Genomic DNA, 21,318 nt, shown 5'->3' with positions numbered 1-21,318 from the left:
GGGTAGTTAAACACTAGAATAAATTGCCTAGGGAGGTTGTGGAATCTCCATCTCTGGAGATATTTAAGAGTAGGTTAGATAAATGTCTCTCTAGGATGGTCTAGACAGTATTTGGTCCTGCTATGAGGGCAGGGGACTGGACTCGATGACCTCTCGAGGTTCCTTCCAGTCCTAGAGTCTATGAATCTATGTCACTTCGTTGCCCAGTCACCCAGTTGCGTGAAATTCCTGTGTAACTCCTCAGAATCTGCTTTGGCTTTAGCTTTCTTGAGTAATTTTGTATCCCCTGCAAATTCTGCCACCCGTTTACACCTTTAACCAAATCACTGTTGAATATGCTGAGTAGCACTGGCCTCACTACAGATCCCTAGGGGACCCTGCTATCTAACTCTCTCCATTATGAAAACTGAACATTTATTCCTACCTATTGTTTCCTGTCTTTTAACCAGCTACTGATCAGTGAGTGGATCTCCCCTCTTATCCCATGACTGCTTACTTTGCATAAAAGACTTTGGTGATGACCTTGTGAAAGACTTTCTAAAAATCCAAACACTCTTATTATTCAAACCCAAGTACACTGACAAGGGATCACCCTTGTCCACATGCTTGTTGACTCCCTCAAAAAATTTTAATAGATTAGTGAGGCATGACTTCTGTCTACAAAAGCAGTGTTGACTCTTCTCCAAACAGCATGCTGCTCTCTCTCTGATAATTCTGTTCTTTACTATAGTTTAAGTCAATTTGCCTGTAACTGTAGTCAGTCCTGTAATTTCCAGGATTGCCTCTGGAGTCTTTTTTTTTTTTTTTTTTTTTTTTTTAAATCAGTGCTATGTTAGCTATCCACCAGTCATTTGGTACGGTTTGTAAGTCTGCAATTTTATATTTGACATCATTCAGAACTCTTGGGTGAATACAATCTGGTCCTGGTGACTCAGTACTGTTGAATTTATCAATTTGTCCCCAAGACTCCTCTACTGACACCTCAATCTGGGACAGTTCCTCAGATCTGTCACCTCAAAAGAATGTCTCAGGTGTGAGAATCTCCCTCACATCCTGTGCAATGACGACCAACCCAAAGAATTCACTTAGCTCTTCTGCAATGGCTGCGTCTTCCTGGAATGCTCCATCAGCACTTCAACCATCCAGCAATTGTTTGGCAGGCTTTCAGCTTTTGTGGCTTTTACTAGTTGAGCTTCAAATTATTTTTTGTCCTGCTTAATTATACTTTTACACTTCGGGAAAGGTTCTCATGCCAACACGGAGCATCTTCACCAGAGACGTGCTGTATGCATAGACATGACTTTACTCTGTTTAGCTTTTTTGGTCCTCTTTCTCTCTCTCTCTTTTTTTTTTTAAATTGGGATATACATTTGAGCCTCTGTTATTGTGTTTTTAAAAATGTTTTCATGTAGCTTGCAGGCATTTCACTCGTGCCTGTTCCTTTTAATTTGTTTGTCTCGCTTCCTCATCTTTGTGTAGTTCTCCTTTTGAAGTTAAATGCTACTGTGGTGGCCTAAATTCCCACATTGGTGCACATAACAAAATTCATTCTGCACATGGGTGGGAAAAATTAGAAGGAACACTGGTGGTGGCCTTTAGTATTTCTCCTCCACCGTGCCCACTCCCCCCCCCCCGAAAAAGTATGTTACATTTAATTATGTTACAGTTGCTATCATCGAGAAGTTCAGCTATATATTCACCTCTTAGGTCAACGTGGCACACAAGATCTGATCCAAGTCAAGAATTTGTCTCTCTCCTTGTAGGTTCCAGGACTATCTGCTCCAAGAAGCAGTCATTAATGGTATCTAGAAATTTTATCTCAGCATCCCATCCTTAGGTGACATGCACCCAGTCAAAGGGACAGCTGAAATCCCTCATTATTGAATTTTCTATTTTTATAGCCTCTCTGATCTCCTTGACCATTTCACAACCATCACCACCAACCTGGTAAAGTGGTGGGCAGTTTATTCCTACTGCTAGACTCTTATTATTCATGCTCAGAATCTCTATCCAGAGATATTCTATAGCAGTTTGAGTCAAGATTTTTTTTAAATGTATTTAATTCTATGCTTTCACATATATAGTGCCACTCCATTGCACTTTCCCCCATACAACCTACTCTGTCATTCCTATATATTTTGTACCTTGGTCAGGGCCAGCTCCAGGCACCAGCTCAGCAAGCAGGTGCTTGGGGCGGCATGTCGGGCTCTTTGGTGGCAGGTCCCTCAGTCCATCTAGGAGGGAAGGACCGGCCGCTGAATTTGACAGTGGTGCGGTGGAGCAGGCGCCGAGCGCGATCGCAGCTCCCACCGCCCAACCCTTGGGGCACCAAAGACCCTGGAGCCGGCCCTGACGCTGGTACTGCCAAGCCCCACTGATCATCATCATTCCACCAAGTTTCTGTGATGCCTATATCAATATTTGCATTTAACACCAGGCACTTACTACAATTCACCCATTTTAGTACTTAGATGTCTAGTGTTTGTATACAAGCATTTATACAATTTGTCACCATTAAGTTGTGTGCCTTCATGTGATTTAATTGAATGGGACTCTTTCATTTGACTGTTTCCCCTCAATTCCTACCTGTACTTTATCAAGATCTATCCTCAGAGATGTCTCTGCCCAAACAGTGTGCTCCTCTGCACCTGCTGGCGTTCCCTTAGTTTAAATAAATAAATAAATAAATCCATCCTCTACAACTTTTTAAATTTTACACACCAGCAATCTGGTTCCATTTTGGCTTAGGTGGAGCCCATCCTTCCTGCAGAGATTCCCTTCCCCCACCCCCCCAAAAGGTTCTCCAGTTCCTAATAAACCTAAAACCCTCCTTGCCTATACCATTAGCTCTTCCATGCCCTGAGACCCTGAAGTTCTGCCTAACTGGCCCTATGTGTGGAACTGGAAGCATTTCAAAGAACGCTACCATGTGGATCCTGGACTTTAATCTCTTACGTAGCAGCCTAATTTTGGCCTCCAGGACCGCTCTCATACCTTTCCCTATATTATTGGTATCTGCATGTACCAGAACCACTGGCTCTTCCCCAGAACGTCACATAGTCGGTCTAGAGGTCTCAAGATCAGCACAACCTACAGTTATGTCTCTATAGTAGCACTTTTGTTAGCAAACCTTTTGTTGGTCAGGGTTATGAAAACCCAAGAAACCACCCCTACCAACAAAAGCGCTAGTGTGGACAGCGCTGTGCTGGTGGGAGAGTGTTTCCCACCGACATAGTTACCGCCGCTCATTGGGGTGGTTTAATTATGCCAGTGGGAGAGCTCTCTCCTGCCCGGCGGCATAGAGAAGCTACACATGAGACCTTACAGACGCACAGCTAGAGCGGTACAGTTGTGCTGCTGTAATGTCTGTAGTGTAGACATAGCTTAAGTCTCAATTTTTTTAATATTTTTTTTTTGAGAGAAAAATAGAATTACAACCTCTTCCTTCTTCCTCTCCCCCCAGACTACTGAGGTTCTTCTACATTTCCCATTTAAAGAAACAGCTAAATGTGACAGTTTGGTGGATGGATCTGTGTCAACTGAAATTCCATTTTTGCCTTGTGAAAGCTATGTTGTATTACAACTTCCATTTTCAGTGTAGCTATATGGTGTCTGTGAGCATTCATTGTGCTGCAGGAACTTCCTACCCAATGTATCTGGGGAACTGTTACAGCGCAATCAAGGGGCATCAACCTTGAATGGTTCTACCTCAGTGGAACAGCGAGTATGGCAGCAGGGCCATGGACGCTGAAGAACTCTGCCCAGAATCTGAGAGGGTTGCAGCCTGGAAATTCCCCAAACAGAGGCACAGAAAGGAATCAGAGGTTGGAATGTTCTCTATGCAAAGCAGGCCATTTCACTGCCAGAAGGCCATGGACAGGGCAAGAAGGCTGGAAGAGTTGCAAGGTCTAAAGGATTCATGGAGGCAGTAAGGTCACAAAGGACTGCATTTAGGAGTGATGTTGTTTTCCCATACTCTTTACTCTTAAAGAGTTTGTATGTATAACTAGAGCTCCTACAGCCAGATGGACTCTGGAGAACACATCTAAGCAGCTAGGAGAAGAGGGGAGTCAGGATGGCAGATGCATTTGTTACAGGATCTAGGCAGCTGGACTTAGAGTCTCATTGCCATACAAAGGAATCAGACAGGGAGTGACCTTGAGACACCCTGAGGCGGAAAAGTGATCAGTCGCTTCAAGTCCCAGAAAACTTAGAAGCACACAGAGAGCAGGCTTGGCACTGGTTGTAGCAGCTACTTTTAAACAACTGTCCAAGTAAGGATAAGCAGCATGGAGTGAACTTTGTTTAGATTACAGTAGCCCAGAGGTGGGCAAACTATGGCCCGTGGGACCCTGCTGCCCAGCCCGAGCTCCTGGCCCAGGAGGCTAGCCCCCGGCCCCTCCCCTGCAGCCTCAGCTTGCCCTGCCGCCGGAGCAATGCTCTGGGTGGCTGAGCTGTGAGCTCCTGGGGCAGCACTGCTGCAGAGCCTGGCCTGATCTGGTGCTCTGTGCTGCACGGTGCGTGGCTGTAGCGCCCTCAGCCACCGGCTGGTGCTCCAGGCAGTGCGGTAAGGGGGCAGGGAGTGGGGGGACTGTGTGTTGGATAGAGGGCAGGGGAGTTCGGGGTGGTAGTCAGAGGGCAGGGGTGTGGGTAGGGGTCGGGGCAGTCAGGGGACAGGGAAAAGGGGTGGTTGGACGGGGCGACGGGGGGCAGTATGGAGCGGGGGATCCAGGGGTGGTCAGGGGACAGGGAGTGGAGGGTGGATAGGGCAGCGGCCCCGAGGATGGGCCATCAAGGGGCGAGAAGCGGGGGGGGGGGGGTTATACCCCCTTCCCCTAACCAGCCCTCCATACAATTTCCAAAACCTGATGCGGTCCTCCAGCCAAAAAAAGTTTGTCCACTCCCGCAGTAGCACCTACAGACCTCAAAAACTGGGGCTTCCATCGTACTAGGGACTGTACAATGGCACAGCAAGGTTACGGAAAATCTCAATCTAATCAGAGCAGACAAAAGGCAGGAAGGGAGAGAGGCACAGAGAGGTGAAGTGATGTGCTCAAGTTCACTGCAGTTTGTCTCAGAACTGAGAACAAATCCCAGGCAGTGACCTCTTTCTGTACCATGCTCCCCCTTGACTGGACTGCATTGCCAGCCTCTAAATTCTAAACCTCAATGATCCACAGCAATTGCACTTCATTCCATATGAATCAGACAGTACTCAAAAAAAGAGGGAAAACACAGACTGACTCTCAGGACTCCTCTCATGATGCTTTAAAGATGATGCAGATGTTAACAAGTTTGAAGGATCAGATAGCTGCCTATCTTGTTTTCCTTTAAGCTGTCATCTACCCTGTTGATTCCTGGTAGGTAGTTTCTGAAGACGATGACGCTGCAGACAAATGGCCAGTCCTTTTACATTTGTCAGCTTCACACCATCACCCATGTCAGCAGTCTCTTTCATAACTTTCCTCTGAATGTTTGAGCCACACAGCCTCAACTGGCAGTGCTCTTCCAGATGGTTCCAAGCTTGTTGCAATGGAGGTATTCACATCTCAATTTTTGGGTGCACATCTTAACGCTTTTAAAGCGGTTTGGTTTTCAGAGGGTGGGTGCTCAGTACTTTCTAAACAGACTCCTTTAATGCATCTCTAATGCAGCATGGGGCACGGGTCACTTGCTGGAGGATTCCCTGCACCTTGAGGTCTTTAAACCATTATTTGAGGACTTCAATAACTCAGACATCGGTTAGGGGTTTGTTACAGGAGTGGGTGGGTGAGTCTGTAGCCTGCATCGTGCAGGAGGTCAGACTAGATGATCATAATGGTCCCTTCTGAGCTTAAAGTCTATGACTCCTGAAACCAGTTCTTGAGTAATTTATTTTCAAAATGTGTGATGTCAAGGTAGACACATGAATCCAAGTTTGAGGTGAAATTAGGTTCAGCCTGTTTTTGAGAGAGGTGGCTATAGAAACAGGAGATGCTGCCTCTTTTACTTCTAGTTGCAAATACAATAGTACCACAAAGCAGAGCCCTGTGGGGAATTTTTTAATCCCGCTTCCATCCTGCCCTGCAATATCCACTCCCACATTGTTTCTTGAATTTTTATCCTGCTCCCCATGGCAGCGGGTTCTGCGGTACCCCAGTCCCATTGCAGGGCTCTACCATAAAGGCAAACAATACTAGAGGAAAATAAGTTATTGAATGGTACAAAAAAAAGAGTAAGTGGAGCTCTGGAGGGGCCTTTCCAAGTGGGAGAAAAACAATGTGCGGGTCTCGCATGTTAAAAAAATGAAAACAACTTGATAAAGATGACATTCTGGTCCCTCTGCTCATTAAGTTACCACTGCAATCAGAATTAAGTATTTAATTACACTCCATTATCTGGAGTCTTTTTACAGACCAGTGGAACATTTCTATACTGATTCATTCTTTACATAGCTATTTACAACTCTCATTATAATTTAGTCATGCATAGTTGTTTCCTTTTTATAATGCATCAATGTCCGCTCTTTTGGACTTTGGCTTTATATTTGAGTACTTTCAGTATGAGCCAAAAATGCATTGGGTCAAAGGGTTTTATCCAAGATTTTAGATTGTAAGCTCTTTGGGACAGGGCTTTTCCTCATGTGTATATAGCGCCTACTGCCAGGAGTCCAGGCCTTATTTGGGGCCTACAGGTGCTACAAATAAATGAGGATCTAGAGTGCTGAACTCCCTACTGATGACATCTGAAAGCACTCAGCTTCTTGTAGGATCAGGGATCCTCCAACTCTCAAGATGGACTTATGAAGGCGACTTGCAAAACATCAAAGTAAAAAATTTTGAGGGGGACAATGGAGAAATCACCTGTTATTTACCATGGCAACTGTGGTTAAAGAATTTTGCTTCTGTGGGTTCACAGTGGTGGGATATGGCCCCAACTCCACTCCTGTCAAGCCTGTGGTGTCTGCACAAGTGTCCTCTCATAGCACTGAGCAGCTAGTGTAAGACTATGTAATGGTTATATTGCACCAACCACTCTAGCAAGACTAAAGAATACAAAAGACATGATGTCAAGTATCAGAGGGGTGGCCGTGTTAGTCTGGATCTGTAAAAGCAGCAAAGAATCCTGTGGCACCTTATAGACTAACAGACGTTTTGGAGCATGAGCTTTCGTGGGTGAATACCCACTTCCTCAGATGCATGTAGTGGAAATTTCCAGGGGCAGGTATATATATGCAGGCAAGCTAGAGATAATGAGGTAGTTCAATCAGGGAGGATGAGGTCCTGTTCTAGCAGTTGAGGTGTGAAAATCAAGGGAGGAGAAACTGGTTTTGTAATTGGCAAGCCATTCACAGTCTTTGAATCCCACACTTTCACAGGCCTTGGGTGGCAGGCCAATCCTCGCCCGCAGGCAACCTGCCAACCTGAAACATATTCTCACCAGTAACTGCACACTGCACCATAGGAACTCTAGCTCAGGAACTAATCCATGCAATAAACATCGATGCCAACTCTGCCCACATATCTACACCAGCGACACCCTCACAGGACCTAACCAGATCAGCCACACCATCACCGGTTCATTCACCTGCACGTCCACCAATGTAATATACGCCATCATATGCCAGCAATGCTCCTCTGCTATGTACATCGGCCAAACTGGACAGTCGCTACGGAAAAGGATAAACGGACACAAATCAGATATTAGGAATGGCAATATACAAAAACCTGTAGGAGAATACTTCAACCTCCCTGGCCACACTATAACAGACTTTAAGGTGGCCATCCTGCAGCAAAAAAACTTCAGGACCAGACTTCAAAGAGAAACTGCTGAGCTTCAGTTCATCTGCAAATTTGACACCATCAGCTCAGGATTAAACAAAGACTGTGAATGGCTTGCCAACTACAAAACCAGTTTCTCCTCCCTTGGTTTTCACACCTCAACTGCTAGAACAGGGCCTCATCCTCCCTGATAACATGAGAAGGTGCTGATCCACAGGGTCTGCCGGCAGGCGCGTGTAGGGAGGCTGCCAGCTGTGGAGAAAGCTGGCAGCCAAACAACGTAAGAGTGGAACAATGCACAACTTTAAATGAGTGTGTTCCCTAATTGATCAGCAACGTAACAACATTAAGTGAGGAGTTACTGTACAGGATATGGAGGTAGAATGTAGATACAGGCTATTTAGAAAAAACCTTTTCCATTTCTGAGAGTAAGATTTCAAAGATTATTTTCTAAACTGCAGCAGAATTTTCTGCACTTTTACAAGACGTCAGGTCAAACGTAATTAAATGTCCCATGATTCAAACAGCAAGACAAAGCAATTCCAGATTGGGATGGAAGGCAAGATAGCAGGTCTGAAGATAATGGTAATAAATACTGAGGCTACACAAAAATTGAGTGTAATAATTACATTTGGCCCACGTTTCAGCAACCAGTATAACTCAGGCTCTGTCTAACTTCATGACCAGTGGTGGAATAAATAGACAATCAACTAAGGACATGCACTGAGGCTCGTCACAAAGAGGGCTATGGATGCACGGCCCTACTTCTTGAACAGTGGACCCATCTGTTTAATCCATCAACTGTGATGTTCCTGAAGCCTATGAACTGATACTGTGTTCTCTTTGCTTCCAGACTGAGAAACAGTGGATACACTTTGGCTTTGTGGGATTGCTGACTGCCCATGTCTCCTGCCAGAGTTGCACCTCCTTTTTTGTTGACGTAATATACAGCTGTAGTTCTGTCTATTTGTTAGCATTTTAACAATGCAGCCATTGATCAGTGGCAACAAAGATTTTAGAGCTCACTTTATAATTTTCAGCTCCTGAACACTTATACGGAACTTACTCTCTCACACATTCCACCTACCCTAACTGGTCAGTCTCCGGTGATGGGATCCTCCACCAAGAAACATCAGTTACAAATACAGTAGTTGGGGATGGAATATTTCAACACACGGTGACAGCTTGCAGACAAACTGAAGAATAATCACCAGAGCTCCAATGTCATCCATATTTAGAGTGAAATTTCTTGCTAACTAACCTTGCTAACTTGAAATAAGTTTTTATAAAGGTGTCTCACATGAGAAGTGGCCATCTACTCCATTAGCCTGAGGTAAGAGCTTACTGATTTTAGATTAAGCTCTCAGAGGAAGATTGATTCAGTGACACTTAAGCTTTATTCTGGAAGAAATGGCCCTCGGGCAGCCCATGCTCTAGCCCAGGCCTGCACAACTCATAAAGCGGTGAGGGCCGCATTACTCCAAAGAAAACAGTTGAGGGCTGAAACCCCTAGCCCCATGGAAACACGCCCCCCAGGACCTCCCGGCCCCGTGGAAATACTCCACCCCAGCGCCGCCCAGCCCTGCAGAAACAAACCCTCCTTCCCCAGTGCTACCCCACCAAAACAGCTGTGGGCCAAAAAGGAAGGTTGGAGGTGGGGAGGTGATACTTGATTTTAAATCAACCAGGGGCTCCCAGCTGAAGAGGTGGCTGGAAGCTGTCAGGGGCAAATTAAAGGGCCTGGGGCTCCGGTGGCTGGGGGAACCCAGAGCTTTGCGGTGCTGGGGCAGGGATTTAAAGGGCCCAGAGCTCCTGCTGCTGAGGGGAGCCCGAGACCTTTAAATCCCAGCCCCAGCCCATTTGCTGGAGCCGCCGCTGGGATTCAAAGGGCTCTGGGCTGCCTGCAGCCGACAGGAGCCCTGAGCCCTTTAAATCTCAGCCACAGCTGGGAATCTCTGCGGGCAGCCCAGTGCCCTTTGATTCCCAGCCACGGCTGGGATTTAAAGAGCTCTGGGCTCCCTGCTGCGGGCAGCCCAGAGCCCTATGAATCCCGGCCACGGCTGGGATTTAAAGGTCTCCCAGCTGCGGTTAGGATTCATAGGGCTTTGGGCTGCCCGCCGCTGCGGGCAGCTCAGAGCCTTTTGAATCCCGGCCGCCAATGGGATTTAAAGGGCTCTGGGCTCCCCGCCGCAGTCGGCAGCCCAGAGCGCTTTGCATGCTGGCCGCGGCTGGGATTTAAAGGGCTCTGGGCTCCCCGCTGCTGCGGGCAGCCCAGAGCTCTATGAATCCCAGTCGCAGCTTGAGATTTAAAGGGCTCTGGGCTCTCCGCCGCTGTGGGCAGCTCAGAGCCTTTTGAATCCCTGCCGCGGGCCGCACAGTGAGCCTCCACGGGCTGCAGGTTGTGCAGGTCTGCTCTAGCCCTTCTGAAAAGTTATTTGGGTAGGTACAAGGCCCCATTCAAATATCAATGTGTTATAAATCTGCAGACTGCAACAGTCTGCAAGTCTCATGAGAAAAATATGCTAATACCAGAGATGAGTGGCAGCCATTGCCAGACACTCTGAAGACACCTTTGGCCCAACAGAAAAACCAGAGAGCAACACCTTTTATTATTATTTTATTACTGTAGCACCAAGGAGCCCTACTCACAGACCAGGAGCCCACTGTAGAGCACCTCACACCAACAGAACGAAGACAGTCCCTGCCCCAAAGAACTTGATATCTATCTATAAAAGGTCATTTTCCAAATAAAAACTGAGGTATTTTCTGAGAGTCACTCCAATAACTATAGGAAAGTAGTCACCTTTAAGCCAAGAGTCTTAATTCGGTCTGGAGGGAAAGGGTAGGAAACAATGGAAGCGAGCCTGAACTGCCTAATGAAGTCGGTCAGTTTTTGGAGGCCAACTGTGGGAAGAAGGCGGTCTCAATATGCATCCTGATTGCCCAAGCAAGAAAACCGAGACACCTCCCAGGTAACCCTTTAGGTCAGAAGGCCCAACTGTCAAAACTGTCAGCTGCCCTCCCAACAGCCTTGACTATTACTGATGTGTTTTCAATTCAAACCTTCATAATGCATAACTTCCAAGTCATCGATGCCAAAAAAGGGATACTGCCCTCTTACATTTGAGGGCAGTAGAGTTTCCTGGCAATTTGCTGCCTAGGACATAGTCTCATATGAAACAGCAGTACCATATGGTTTGTACCATCAACCTAGGAGATTTAAAGTATGCAGGTGTAATGTACTATGAATTCAGGAAAAGTGTGTGTGTGGAAAAATATGGACAGTTAAATACCTTGACAGACAGAGGATATCTGGGGAGAGCTTTCTTTTAAAGAAGTATCTGAAACTTGAAGTAGAATATGAATTTCCTGGACTTTTTACCCTTGTTTTTAAAAACAAACAAAAAAAAACCACCTTAAGCTTCCAAGACCCAACAAGATTTTTTTAAAAAGTTGCTGATAAGTTTACAATCCAATGTCAGTTTAAAAGGTTTGAGTCCTCCCACAAATCATCATCTTTTTCATTGCATCTGAGAAGCGACCCTTGACCTCTCAGCTCAATTCTTAGAAAATAGGTTTTAAAAAGAGGCACCTTGCTGATCCTGGTGGAGCACTGCATCTAGTGGTACACTAGGGTCAGGGTCTTGCTCAGATTGTTAAGTCCATATGTATCATGTGGGGAAACGTTCAAGATCTGGTAGCTTTGCTGACGCAGCTTGTGAAATAGCTTCCCCCAGGACCAGTTAGTCCAGTGTGGTTTAGAAAGTACATTAGTCTGGACTTCTGTAGATGTAGATTTCACACATGAAAATCCACAAGCGATATAAATGGAAAAATCGGCACACTTCAGGTGTGAGACGGATGGGAAGGGCTAGAGGTGAAAAAAACATTATATGTTAACTACTTCAGGAGGTAAAATGACAGTGACAACTGTTTGTTTGTTTTTAAAGCACTAGCAGTTATATGTGTTATTTACTGCCTACACTAGAGCTTTCTATCAGGGGAAGGGTATCCATGGTAGCAACAGTAGGAAGCTTTAGGAGGTAAATAAGTCTACTGTGGACAAAACTTCTTTGGTTTATTTTTCCGCCTCAAAAACTTGTATATCTGGAACATCTGGAAGGCTTCACCCAATCTCCTTCCACCACTGCCAACCACATTTTTGTCCTGTTTTTGATTTTTAAATTCCCATTTCTATCAGCAATGTCGGGGGCCCAAGTGGGCAGCCCAAGTCAACAGTTATCTGAGTTTGGCTACAGACTTATGTGACCTTGTGCAAGTTATTTAACCCATCCTTTATCATGCCAGCCAGCAGGTCTCTATCTTCCCCTCCTTTCTGCCAGTGTTCAAAATGCCTCTCTACATTGTGGAAAACTTAGTGGTTTCAGAATTTATAAAGAAAATGTATTGTTTTGGGAAAAATGCATGAATTCATTGGAACAAATGGGTTATACCTTCCTCCACGTGTTTTCAAATGGGACATGAATGCTCACAGTAGGAAGACGAGGACTGAAACATATACGACTATGTCACTAAGGCCATGTCTAAACTACGGGTACTATAGACATAGTATGGCACTAAGCTATGCTGCCATAACCCAGTAGTGCAGATACAAATTACAACAACTGGAGGAGTTTTTCTGTCACTGTGCAAACTCCAGCTCCCTGAGTTATGGTAGCTAGGTCGACTTAAATCAGGGGTCCCCAACGTGGTGCCCACGGGCGCCATGGCGCCCGCATCCTGGCCAGCAATCGAGCATCCGCTGAAATGCCACCGAAATTTGGCGTCAACGCCTCTCGATGATGCCGCTTGCCACCAATAAGCGGTGTCATCGAGAGGCGTCGCCACCGAAATTCGGCAGCATTTTGGCAGATGCTTGACCACTGCCACAGTCCTTCATCTGGCGCCTGCCAGACAAAAAGGTTTGGGACCACTGACTGCATCCAGAACAGGGATTAGATTGGTTTAACTGTGGTGCTCAGGGGTGTTGATTTTTCACACCTCACGTGCAGTAGCTATCTTGACCCGTTTTAAGTATAAACCGGGCCTGAAGCAGCAGCCCTCAATGAAGCATCATCTACACAGAGAAGTGCACATTTGCAACTTACACATCAACAGAACCTCTGTAATTTGCACTAGTGCAGGGTGTCCACACTATGCATCCTCACCAGTGTGGATATATTCAGCAGGTTTACACAACACAGCTCCTTCAGCTTGGACTACACTTTAAAATTAGGTCAACATAGCTACAGCACTCAGGGGTGTGAATGCACATCCCTGAGCACCACTGCTATGCCAACCTAACCCCTGGTGTAGACCAAGCTAGGTTGACAGAAGAATGCTTCAATTAACTTTTGAAGTTTTATAAGTTATTTCTCCTCCCTTGGTATCCTGCTGTTAATTGAACCGTCTCACTAGACAGACCTCACACTTGGTAAGGCAACTCCCATCCTTTCACGTATTTATATCTGTTCCAGTATTTTTCACTCCATGCATCTGATGAAGTGGGTTCCAGCCCATGAAAGCTTATGCCCCAAAAAATTTGTTAGTCTCTAAGGTGCCACAAGGCCTCCTTGTTGTTTTTGCTGATACAGACTAACACAGCTACGAATCTGAAATCAGTGAAGTTGGCTCCCATTGCCCAGGGAAGTGGAGTTCTTACAGTGGTGAAAAAATCCCTCTCATCGCTGCAGTTATTTATCAGTGCTACCGAGTTACAGTAGCATAGCTATGGAGCCATACCGATGCTGTTTAATGTAGACATGGCCTCCAATTGGTCCAGTATCTAGGCATTAAAGATCTCTGTCAGTTCCCAGCACAAGTCCTGAAAGTGGGAGGGTTGTGGGAACAGCAATCCAGAAGGGTAAGTGCTGTATCAATATTTTAAAGTATTGCATAAATTAGCATTTTTAATATATAAATACAAGTATTTTGTAAGTTTAAATATAACTGGCAAATCAGAAGTCAGCTTATACCATAGCAAAGCAAAAAAGGTGTATGAAGAATTCTGGCAGTCCATTCCCACGCCCCCCATTACAAATTCAGCTTGGCTAAAGAACATTTTGTTAAGTTCCAATCACTCTAGCTCTTCCTTTTAAATGAATCCTCCAGGAAAACCCACACCAGATTTGACATTCCTGATATTTCCGTGATTAAACAATCAGGAAACACATATTAAGAGAACACCTTCCAGGTTCTCTTTGTACAACAAAAGACACAACAAAAAGCAACAACAAAAAATACAAAAGGACACAAATCCAACTGTAAGAGCATTCATGGGTCACCTTTAAATTGCATCAGCACTGCACACAAATATTCTTTTTATTAAACAAAAATATTACAAAAACAGGAGACCCATGCAATGCTATAGAAGCTGCATTAGTTCAAAAGTAGAAAGCAACCAGATTCAGGAGATATGATGGGATAATCACATTCAACAGTGCAGTTGCAGTGTCCTTACTAATACTGGAATGGACACAAGGAAGGCAGAATTTAGCATCAAAATCAAAAGCAGCAGTTCCCAAACTGTTAGGTGTGAGCTTGATGTCCTATCCATTCACCTCAACACACTTTTTTAAGAAGGTGGTATATGAATCAGTCAAGGTTGGGATCACTGCTCCATCAATACATGGGTAGACTGTCTGCGTATGAGAAAAGTTCTATTCAATAAACAGAGATACTAGAAGAGTAACAGGTATTTCTAAATACAACTCTGAAAATTCCTTTGATAAGTATACCACTTTTATACCAGCTGCTTGTTTAGTTATCGGAAGTACAGACTTCCTTTAATGAGTTGCCAATACATCTTTAAGAAAAGCAATGCTTTTATGTCAGTGTTTTTGGTAACAAAAGATAGTAATGAAAATCCTGAGGTCTCTTTTCTGATACTTGTCCTCTTCTGAAGCCATCATTCTGTTTTTGGCATGGTCTTCACCACAGCAACTAAGTGTTTTATCACAAACTAAAAAGTATGTCGTCAGCTGAGGAATAAAAGGAGGCAGAGCAGATGAACACTTCAGGAACAAAGATCCTGTTTTCATGCAAACTCCATTGTGTGGGTCATTTAAAACAAGTACTGAAGAATATACTATAAGGAACAATCCTAAACTGGTGAAGAATAAACTGGATACCTAATGAGTCTTTCACATCTCATTTCTATGATCTTCTGAAAGAGGAAGAGAAATACAGAAAACAACAACATTTTTCAATTCTGTTTTCCATTACATGTGACCAAGTCTTTAGTCACTTTTGTTTATTTCCTGGAAAATCATTTTCACTTCTGAATACTGAAATTATCTGTTGCTTTCATGGACACGCTTTTAAAGTAAGTCTCAGATCTGTGTAGTCAACTTTGTTGCATGGGGAATCCAGGTGCATATTCCTACTCTAATCATCTGTAAACATTTGATTTTCAAGTTTGTTAAATGAACGCTTCAACTACCTATACCACAGAAATGATTAAATAAAAAAAGATATTTGTGTATAGGCTTTTCACAAACAAATAAAGAGAAAATCCTTGACCTGAGCAGCTTACAGTCCAAACAGATAACAGACAAAGGATGGGGGAAGTACACCCAGCGAATGAACTGTGTTTAGAATGCATCTTGTTAGCTCCTCTTATTTCGTATCAATTATTTTTACTATTTAGTTAACTTTGTTTTGAGGAAACACCATGGACTGTGTAGTTTAACTCGCCATTTGACTCAACTAGAAAATGTAAACAACGTAATACAAAAAGAGAAAGGGAACAGAGTGTTTTGTCTAGGCACCTAACTTTAGGCAACCATGTTTGATCATTTAGGCCCTCCCCCTTTACAAGTTAAGAAAAATGCTTTTAAGTTTCTTACCAGAAACACTTGTGCATGAATTGATCTTAAACACCCCCATCTTTCTCTCCCACCTTGATACCACAAGAAAGTGACAATACTGAATCTATGACGTCACAAGCATGACCTTATCATGAAAGCATGATTTGAAAAACAAACATGTGACTCTGCAGTAAGATCAACAGGAAGCAAAAACTGGAGTGTGAGGGCAAGAACACTTAGTCAAACAAGTGACAGTTAAAAATAGCAACAAGGGAAATAACACACATTTATTCCCCCTTAAGTTTGCTCAGGTGGAAGTCTCATCATCTTACTTGTCTGAATGAGCATGAATGGAAGTTTGTCATAATAAAGGACTAAACCTGCAATTCTGGAAACATTCAGGCAAGTGACAATCTTCATTCACATACCCAAAGAAGCCAATGGGACTACTCACATGCATGTGTTTGCAGAAACTGGCCTAAAGTTAGTAAATTTCAAACTCAATTTTACCACAAATTGTAATTATTATTTTTTTTAAACCACCACACTGAAAGTAAAACAAAACTATTTGACCTCAAGCAGATTACATTGAAATTTATGGCTTCAAAAGTTTCACACACACAAACAAGTAATCACCACTAAATGTATGAGTCTGAACTATTCTTGCACTCAGCTCTTTATGCAGGCTTCCCAGGCCATTCCAGTCTCACATTTTATTACATGCAAAGGCCTGTTCCCACCAATCCTAAGCCTCAGTTATTGTATCCCCAAACAAAAAGATAGACTCATAGAATATCAGGGTTGGAAGGGACCTCAGGAGGTCATCTAGTCCACCCCCCCGCTCAAAGCAGGACCAATTCCCAACTAAATCAAAGACTGGGAGAGTCAGTTTAAGGGACTGGTTGGAGAATTTACTCCACTGACTGAGAATGAAGAGAGGCATTCATTCAGCTCTTTCATGCCATTATGCAAACCTCAATAGTTGCAGCTACAAAAACTGAAAAAAACCTTATCAAGTTTAACCAAGCAGTCTTTGATTCTAACAGCCTGCCCAGAAGAGATTACAGTGCTACCCCTTCACAACCATACCTCTGCCTCCCTACAGTGGCTTGTGCTGGTTTATGCTCTAGCGGTTGTCCAGCATTCCCTTTCTCTGGAGATAAGCTATACTATACCCCTCCATGTCTAGTTAGTAACATCAGTCTGTTAAGCAGACTCCAGTTTCCCATTTTACCAGAGCTGTCCTGTGCCAGCTCAGTTCTGCCATCCTGCCCCATTGGTGCACCCAGGCTTCAGGCCACTTGACTGGTAAATTTCACCTTCCCAGAGCCCTACCCCTTTTTAGTATAAATACTCACCACCACCTTGCCTGAGCCAGTGATTGTTGTGGCTCTGGCATTCTGCAAGTTTCCCCACCCCAGGCACTACTGCCCATTACCCTGGCAGAACTTGCCCTACCAATCTACTGCTCATCCCTCAGGGAGCTCATCCCACCCATCTCCTGGCAGGAACTGTGGCCCGGTCCCCGCAGGGCTCAGCTCACCCATCCAGCATGCTATTGCCTAGTCTCCTCAACCCTCACCCTGCTTCGCCTCTGGGCAAACCAAGTCCCCTGGCCAAGGTTCACACCAACACAGGTCTCCTCTTCAGGGGCTGGTCGCCAGCCACCTTCCGTTGAATGCCCCCCCCTTAACAGATCCTCATATGGGCATTCACCTCGCTGGGGTGTCCACTCCCACCGCAGGCCCAGAGTCCCCAGCCCCCCTTGTAACATCCTCCCACGGTCACCTGCCAGGCTGGCCACACCTCTACCCATGGCTAACACCCTCAGGGGGCTCCCCCGGGATTACCCCACCCCAGGGAGCCGGCCCGAGCCCGCCCCAATTTCTCAGTCCCAGGCACCTCCCCGGGGCCTCCCTGCCTCTGTCGAGCCAGAGCCCCACCTGCCAGGCTCAGCCAGGCCCGGGGCCTCCCCGGTCCCCCAATCCTACCAACCGGGAAGGCCTCAGCCCCGCATCTCCTGCCGGCCTCGCCCAGGCCCCGTCCCTCTCTCCTCGGGCACGACTCGCCCCAGGTCCCGACTCCCCTTCGCCCGGGCGGGACTCACCCTGACGGCCGACGATCTCGGCCACATGCTCGGAGCTGGGCACCGGGACACACTCGGTGGTGTTGACGCTCTTCCTCCGCAGCAGCGCCGCCTGCTCCCCGTTCAGAGCCGGGACTGCCGCCGCCGCCGCCGGCCCCCCGCCTAGGCCGCCACCGTAGGCGTGGGAGAGCATCGCCGCCATCATGCCCTGGGCATCGTCCGCCCCGTACAGCACCCCGGCCACCGCCGGCTCCTGGGCATCGAAGGCGGCGGCGGGGGAGAGCAGCACGGAGCCGAGCCCGGGCAACAGCGGGTGAAGCGGCGGCGGCCCCCCCGGCGGCAGCTGCGAGGGCGAGGAAGAGGAGGACGAGGAGAGCAGCAGCGAGGCCCGGTCCTCTTCCTCCTCCTCCTCCGCCGCCAGCAGCTCCTCCTCCAGCTCCAGGTCCCCTTCGTCCTCGACCTCCTCCGCCCCGTCGGGCCCCGGCTCCCGCGCCGGATCAGGCAGCGGGGGCAGCCCCGCCAGCCGCTCCCGGGCCTGCTGCCGGGCGGCCGCCTCCCCGCTGCCCGCTAGGCCGTGATCGTGGAGGCCCAGCCCGGCCAGGCACTCCCGCAGGAGCAGAGTGTCCGGCTGCTGGAGCAGCAGCAGCGGCGACGGGGGCAGACGCTGGGCCTCGGGGGGCTCCTCCTGGGGGCAGGCGGCGGCGGCGGCACTGCCGCTCGGCATGGCCGGGGGCGGGGGGCTCGGCTAGGTCCGGGTCCTACTGCCGCCGCCGCAGAGCCTAGAGGGGCAGCGTCCCCTCCATGCCGCTGCCGGGGACACCGAGTGACGCGGGGCAGGGGGCACCGGGCGCGGCCTGGGCGCTGCTGCCGCCGCCGCGCTCAGCGCTTCTTTTGTTCCATCGCTTCCCACTCCAGAAAGAGCCGCAGGCGGCGGCGAAGGCAGCTGCAGCCCCGCCCCGCTCTCCCCGCCGAGCGATTGGATGGTGGAGCCGGTGCCGGGGCAGGACTGGGAGAGGAGGAAGGCCCCCCTCCCCCAGCCCCTGAGCATGAGCAGGCGCTGATTGTTGGGGAGGCCCAGCGCTTATTGTGACGGCGAGGAGGGCGGGCTGGAGCTCCCTTTCTCCACCTCCTCCCCCGGCCTGGGTCAGGTCAGGGCGGCCGCGGCTCTGCTGCTAAGGGAGGAGGCATCGGGGCTGGCACAGAGAAAGGGCTCCGGAGCCGGCTGCGAACACGTGCGCGGGGAGCGGCCCCAGAAGAGGTTCGACCGCCTGAGCATGTGTGTGGCTGGCTGGAGAGCGGCCCGGCGGGGCTGCCTGTGCCTGGCGTCCGCGTGTCCTTAGAGCGCGGCGCTGGGTGCCTGTCTGTGCTCAGACTCGTGTGTCCTGGGAGCCCGCCGGGGTGTGTGTCTGTGGTGCGTGTACCTGGGGCATCCGGAGTAGCTGCGAGTTTCCCCGAGTATCCCAGCACCTTTCTATTTCAAATGTGGAATAACTATAACAAGCCTTTCCAGGCTGTGTCTAGAAAGTCTGAGTCTCTGCCCATGCGGTCTGGCTGCTGAGATGCTGCATTGGGATCTGGGTATCATTTGATTGCTTTTGTGCTCAACCGTGCTCAATCCAACAGTAACAACAATAACTGTACACTTGGAGAGCGGTGTTGCCCCTTTTTTACATGAGCGACTAGTAAAATTTCAGGACCCCAGGGATGCTCCACTTCAAAGCAGAAATTGATGAAGTCTGATATTCACTTAGATGCATCTGTATTTATTTACAAGGAACTATAAAGTCCTGCTTCTCACACACAGGAGGAACTAAGAACAAAAGGAGCAGTTTTGTAGCTTATACAGACTCAAGCCTCTTTAGCCAACAGACTCCGAAGCTGTCTTTGTCTTGCTTTTCCCAGTGTCACACTACTCACCAGTTACTGTTTGACTTTCTTGCTGTTTACTTCTGCATCTTGCTCTGTTCTTGTCTGTCACTGGTGTCTGGCTGTGTGTTCTCTTTCCCTCCCCCCCATGCCCACATGTTTGAGGTATGGGCCCTTAACCTTCTCTTACTATCTTAAATGAAGAGCACATTCACAGGTCAGTTTGAACAAGTTTTTAACTCCGTCTATAACAAGGCTTCACCCAGCTCATAACAGTATTTTCAGCCGTTCACGTAAGCTGTGCACCAACTTTCATTCTAAACATAGTTGTGGCCATTTTCCTTGAGCCCTCCGACAAGTTTCACAACTCTCACACAGTCCTCTCTCAAAAGTAAATGAAAGGCCCTGGTTAATATTCTGGTATTTTTCCAGTGGCATTCCTCCCAAAGGGCAACTCCCGTGTAGCTGCTCTATTAACCACCCCCAATGAGCAGTGGGAGACGTCTTCTGCCAACATAGCACTGTCCACACTGGTGCTTTTCTCAGTGAAACTTACATTAGTCAGGGGTGGTTTTTTTTTGACATTCCTGACTGACAAACATTTTGTTGACAGAAGTCCTAGTGTAGACAAAGCCTAATGTGTATGAATGGTTGCAGGATGAGGGCTATGATAGGAAATTAATCTCACATAAAAAAAATTCTTGCATTATTTTTTTTTCCTCATTCTGGGCCTTTGACCCGCATTGGGATGTTGACTCAGTATAGAACCAGAGGAGGACCAATTGTTCTTTCTGCATGGATGGAAAGAACAAGCAGTTTTCCTGCACTTTTGTTGGGCAGGAAACCCTTCAGGTTTTTCCTAGCACAAACAGTGTTTTTTGTTCATTCCCAGTATGTGAGCCTTGGTAAATCCACCCTATTTAGAGGCATATTATTGAACACTGCAAAAAAGAAAAAAAGTAAAGTTTATTATTACATTTGCTTTCATTATGGTTTCTAATGCAATAATAGACAGTTGGCATACAAGTGTTGGTGGGTGTACCGTTTATTTGTCTGTCACATTTGTCCAAACAATTCAAGTGGTTGTCAGCCATTAAAGGTAACCATGCAATGCAAGTCGGAGCTGGAGAACAGAACACACAATCAAGAGTGAAACACCTTCAACAAGTGAGAGTCCCACATCTGAATAGCCTAGTGGCTAGTGCACCGTCCCAAGAGATAGGAGATCTTTGTTCAAATCCTTTCTCTCGTTAGGTATAAGTGAGGAATTGAACTGAGGTCTCCCGTATCCTGGGTGAGTGCTTCAGCCACAGGGCTAAAGTTATAAAGGAGGTTTCTTCTCCAGCATTTCTTGCAAAAAACAACTTAAGTGCTTGACTCCAGGCAAGGGTTCCCAGAACCCAAATCTGCCCCCACTCTCTTAAAAGAACCCAAGAAATGCAATCACCACTAATAACTTTTACGAAGGGACCTTCCTAGCCTTCTCTGAAGTAATCTCATTAATTACTCATCCCAGTCAATCTGCCTTGCTTCCGAGTTCTATTGAAGTAACTGCCAGATCATTTAACCTTTTTCTGCTCCATGGATACTCTTGCTTAGTTTTAGCTTGCTGAATCTCCTTTCATTAGCAGCTACAGTTACAGGAAGGCCACAAAATTATACAGTGTTGCTTCTTGCATCTAAAGACCTTTTGTGAATGTAGCTAAGGAGATCAACAGGTGCCTTCATTTTCAAGTCATCCTTAACAATTCACTTGCAAAAAACTGGTGAAAAGCTCAATCTTGTTCTCAATACTCCA

At 46.8% G+C, this 21,318-nt stretch overlaps 1 protein-coding gene across 1 annotated transcript in view; it reads right to left on the bottom strand.

Annotated features, from left to right (window-relative positions):
- Window positions 1-18,413, bottom strand: part of MEX3C (mex-3 RNA binding family member C) — a 36,124-nt gene extending 17,711 nt beyond the window's left edge. The window contains exon 1 of the mRNA XM_030566945.1: window positions 17,676-18,413. Coding sequence (XP_030422805.1) covers window positions 17,676-18,378 — 703 coding nt within the window. The 5' untranslated portion in view covers window positions 18,379-18,413. The remainder of the gene's footprint in view (window positions 1-17,675) is intronic.
- Window positions 18,414-21,318: the final 2,905 nt, after the last annotated feature.

Source organism: Gopherus evgoodei, chromosome 6 (genome assembly GCF_007399415.2).
Source record: "Gopherus evgoodei ecotype Sinaloan lineage chromosome 6, rGopEvg1_v1.p, whole genome shotgun sequence".
NCBI lineage: Eukaryota > Metazoa > Chordata > Testudines > Testudinidae > Gopherus > Gopherus evgoodei.
Note: the sequence above shows the minus strand (reverse complement) of the source record. Positions and strands in the feature narration are given on the sequence as shown.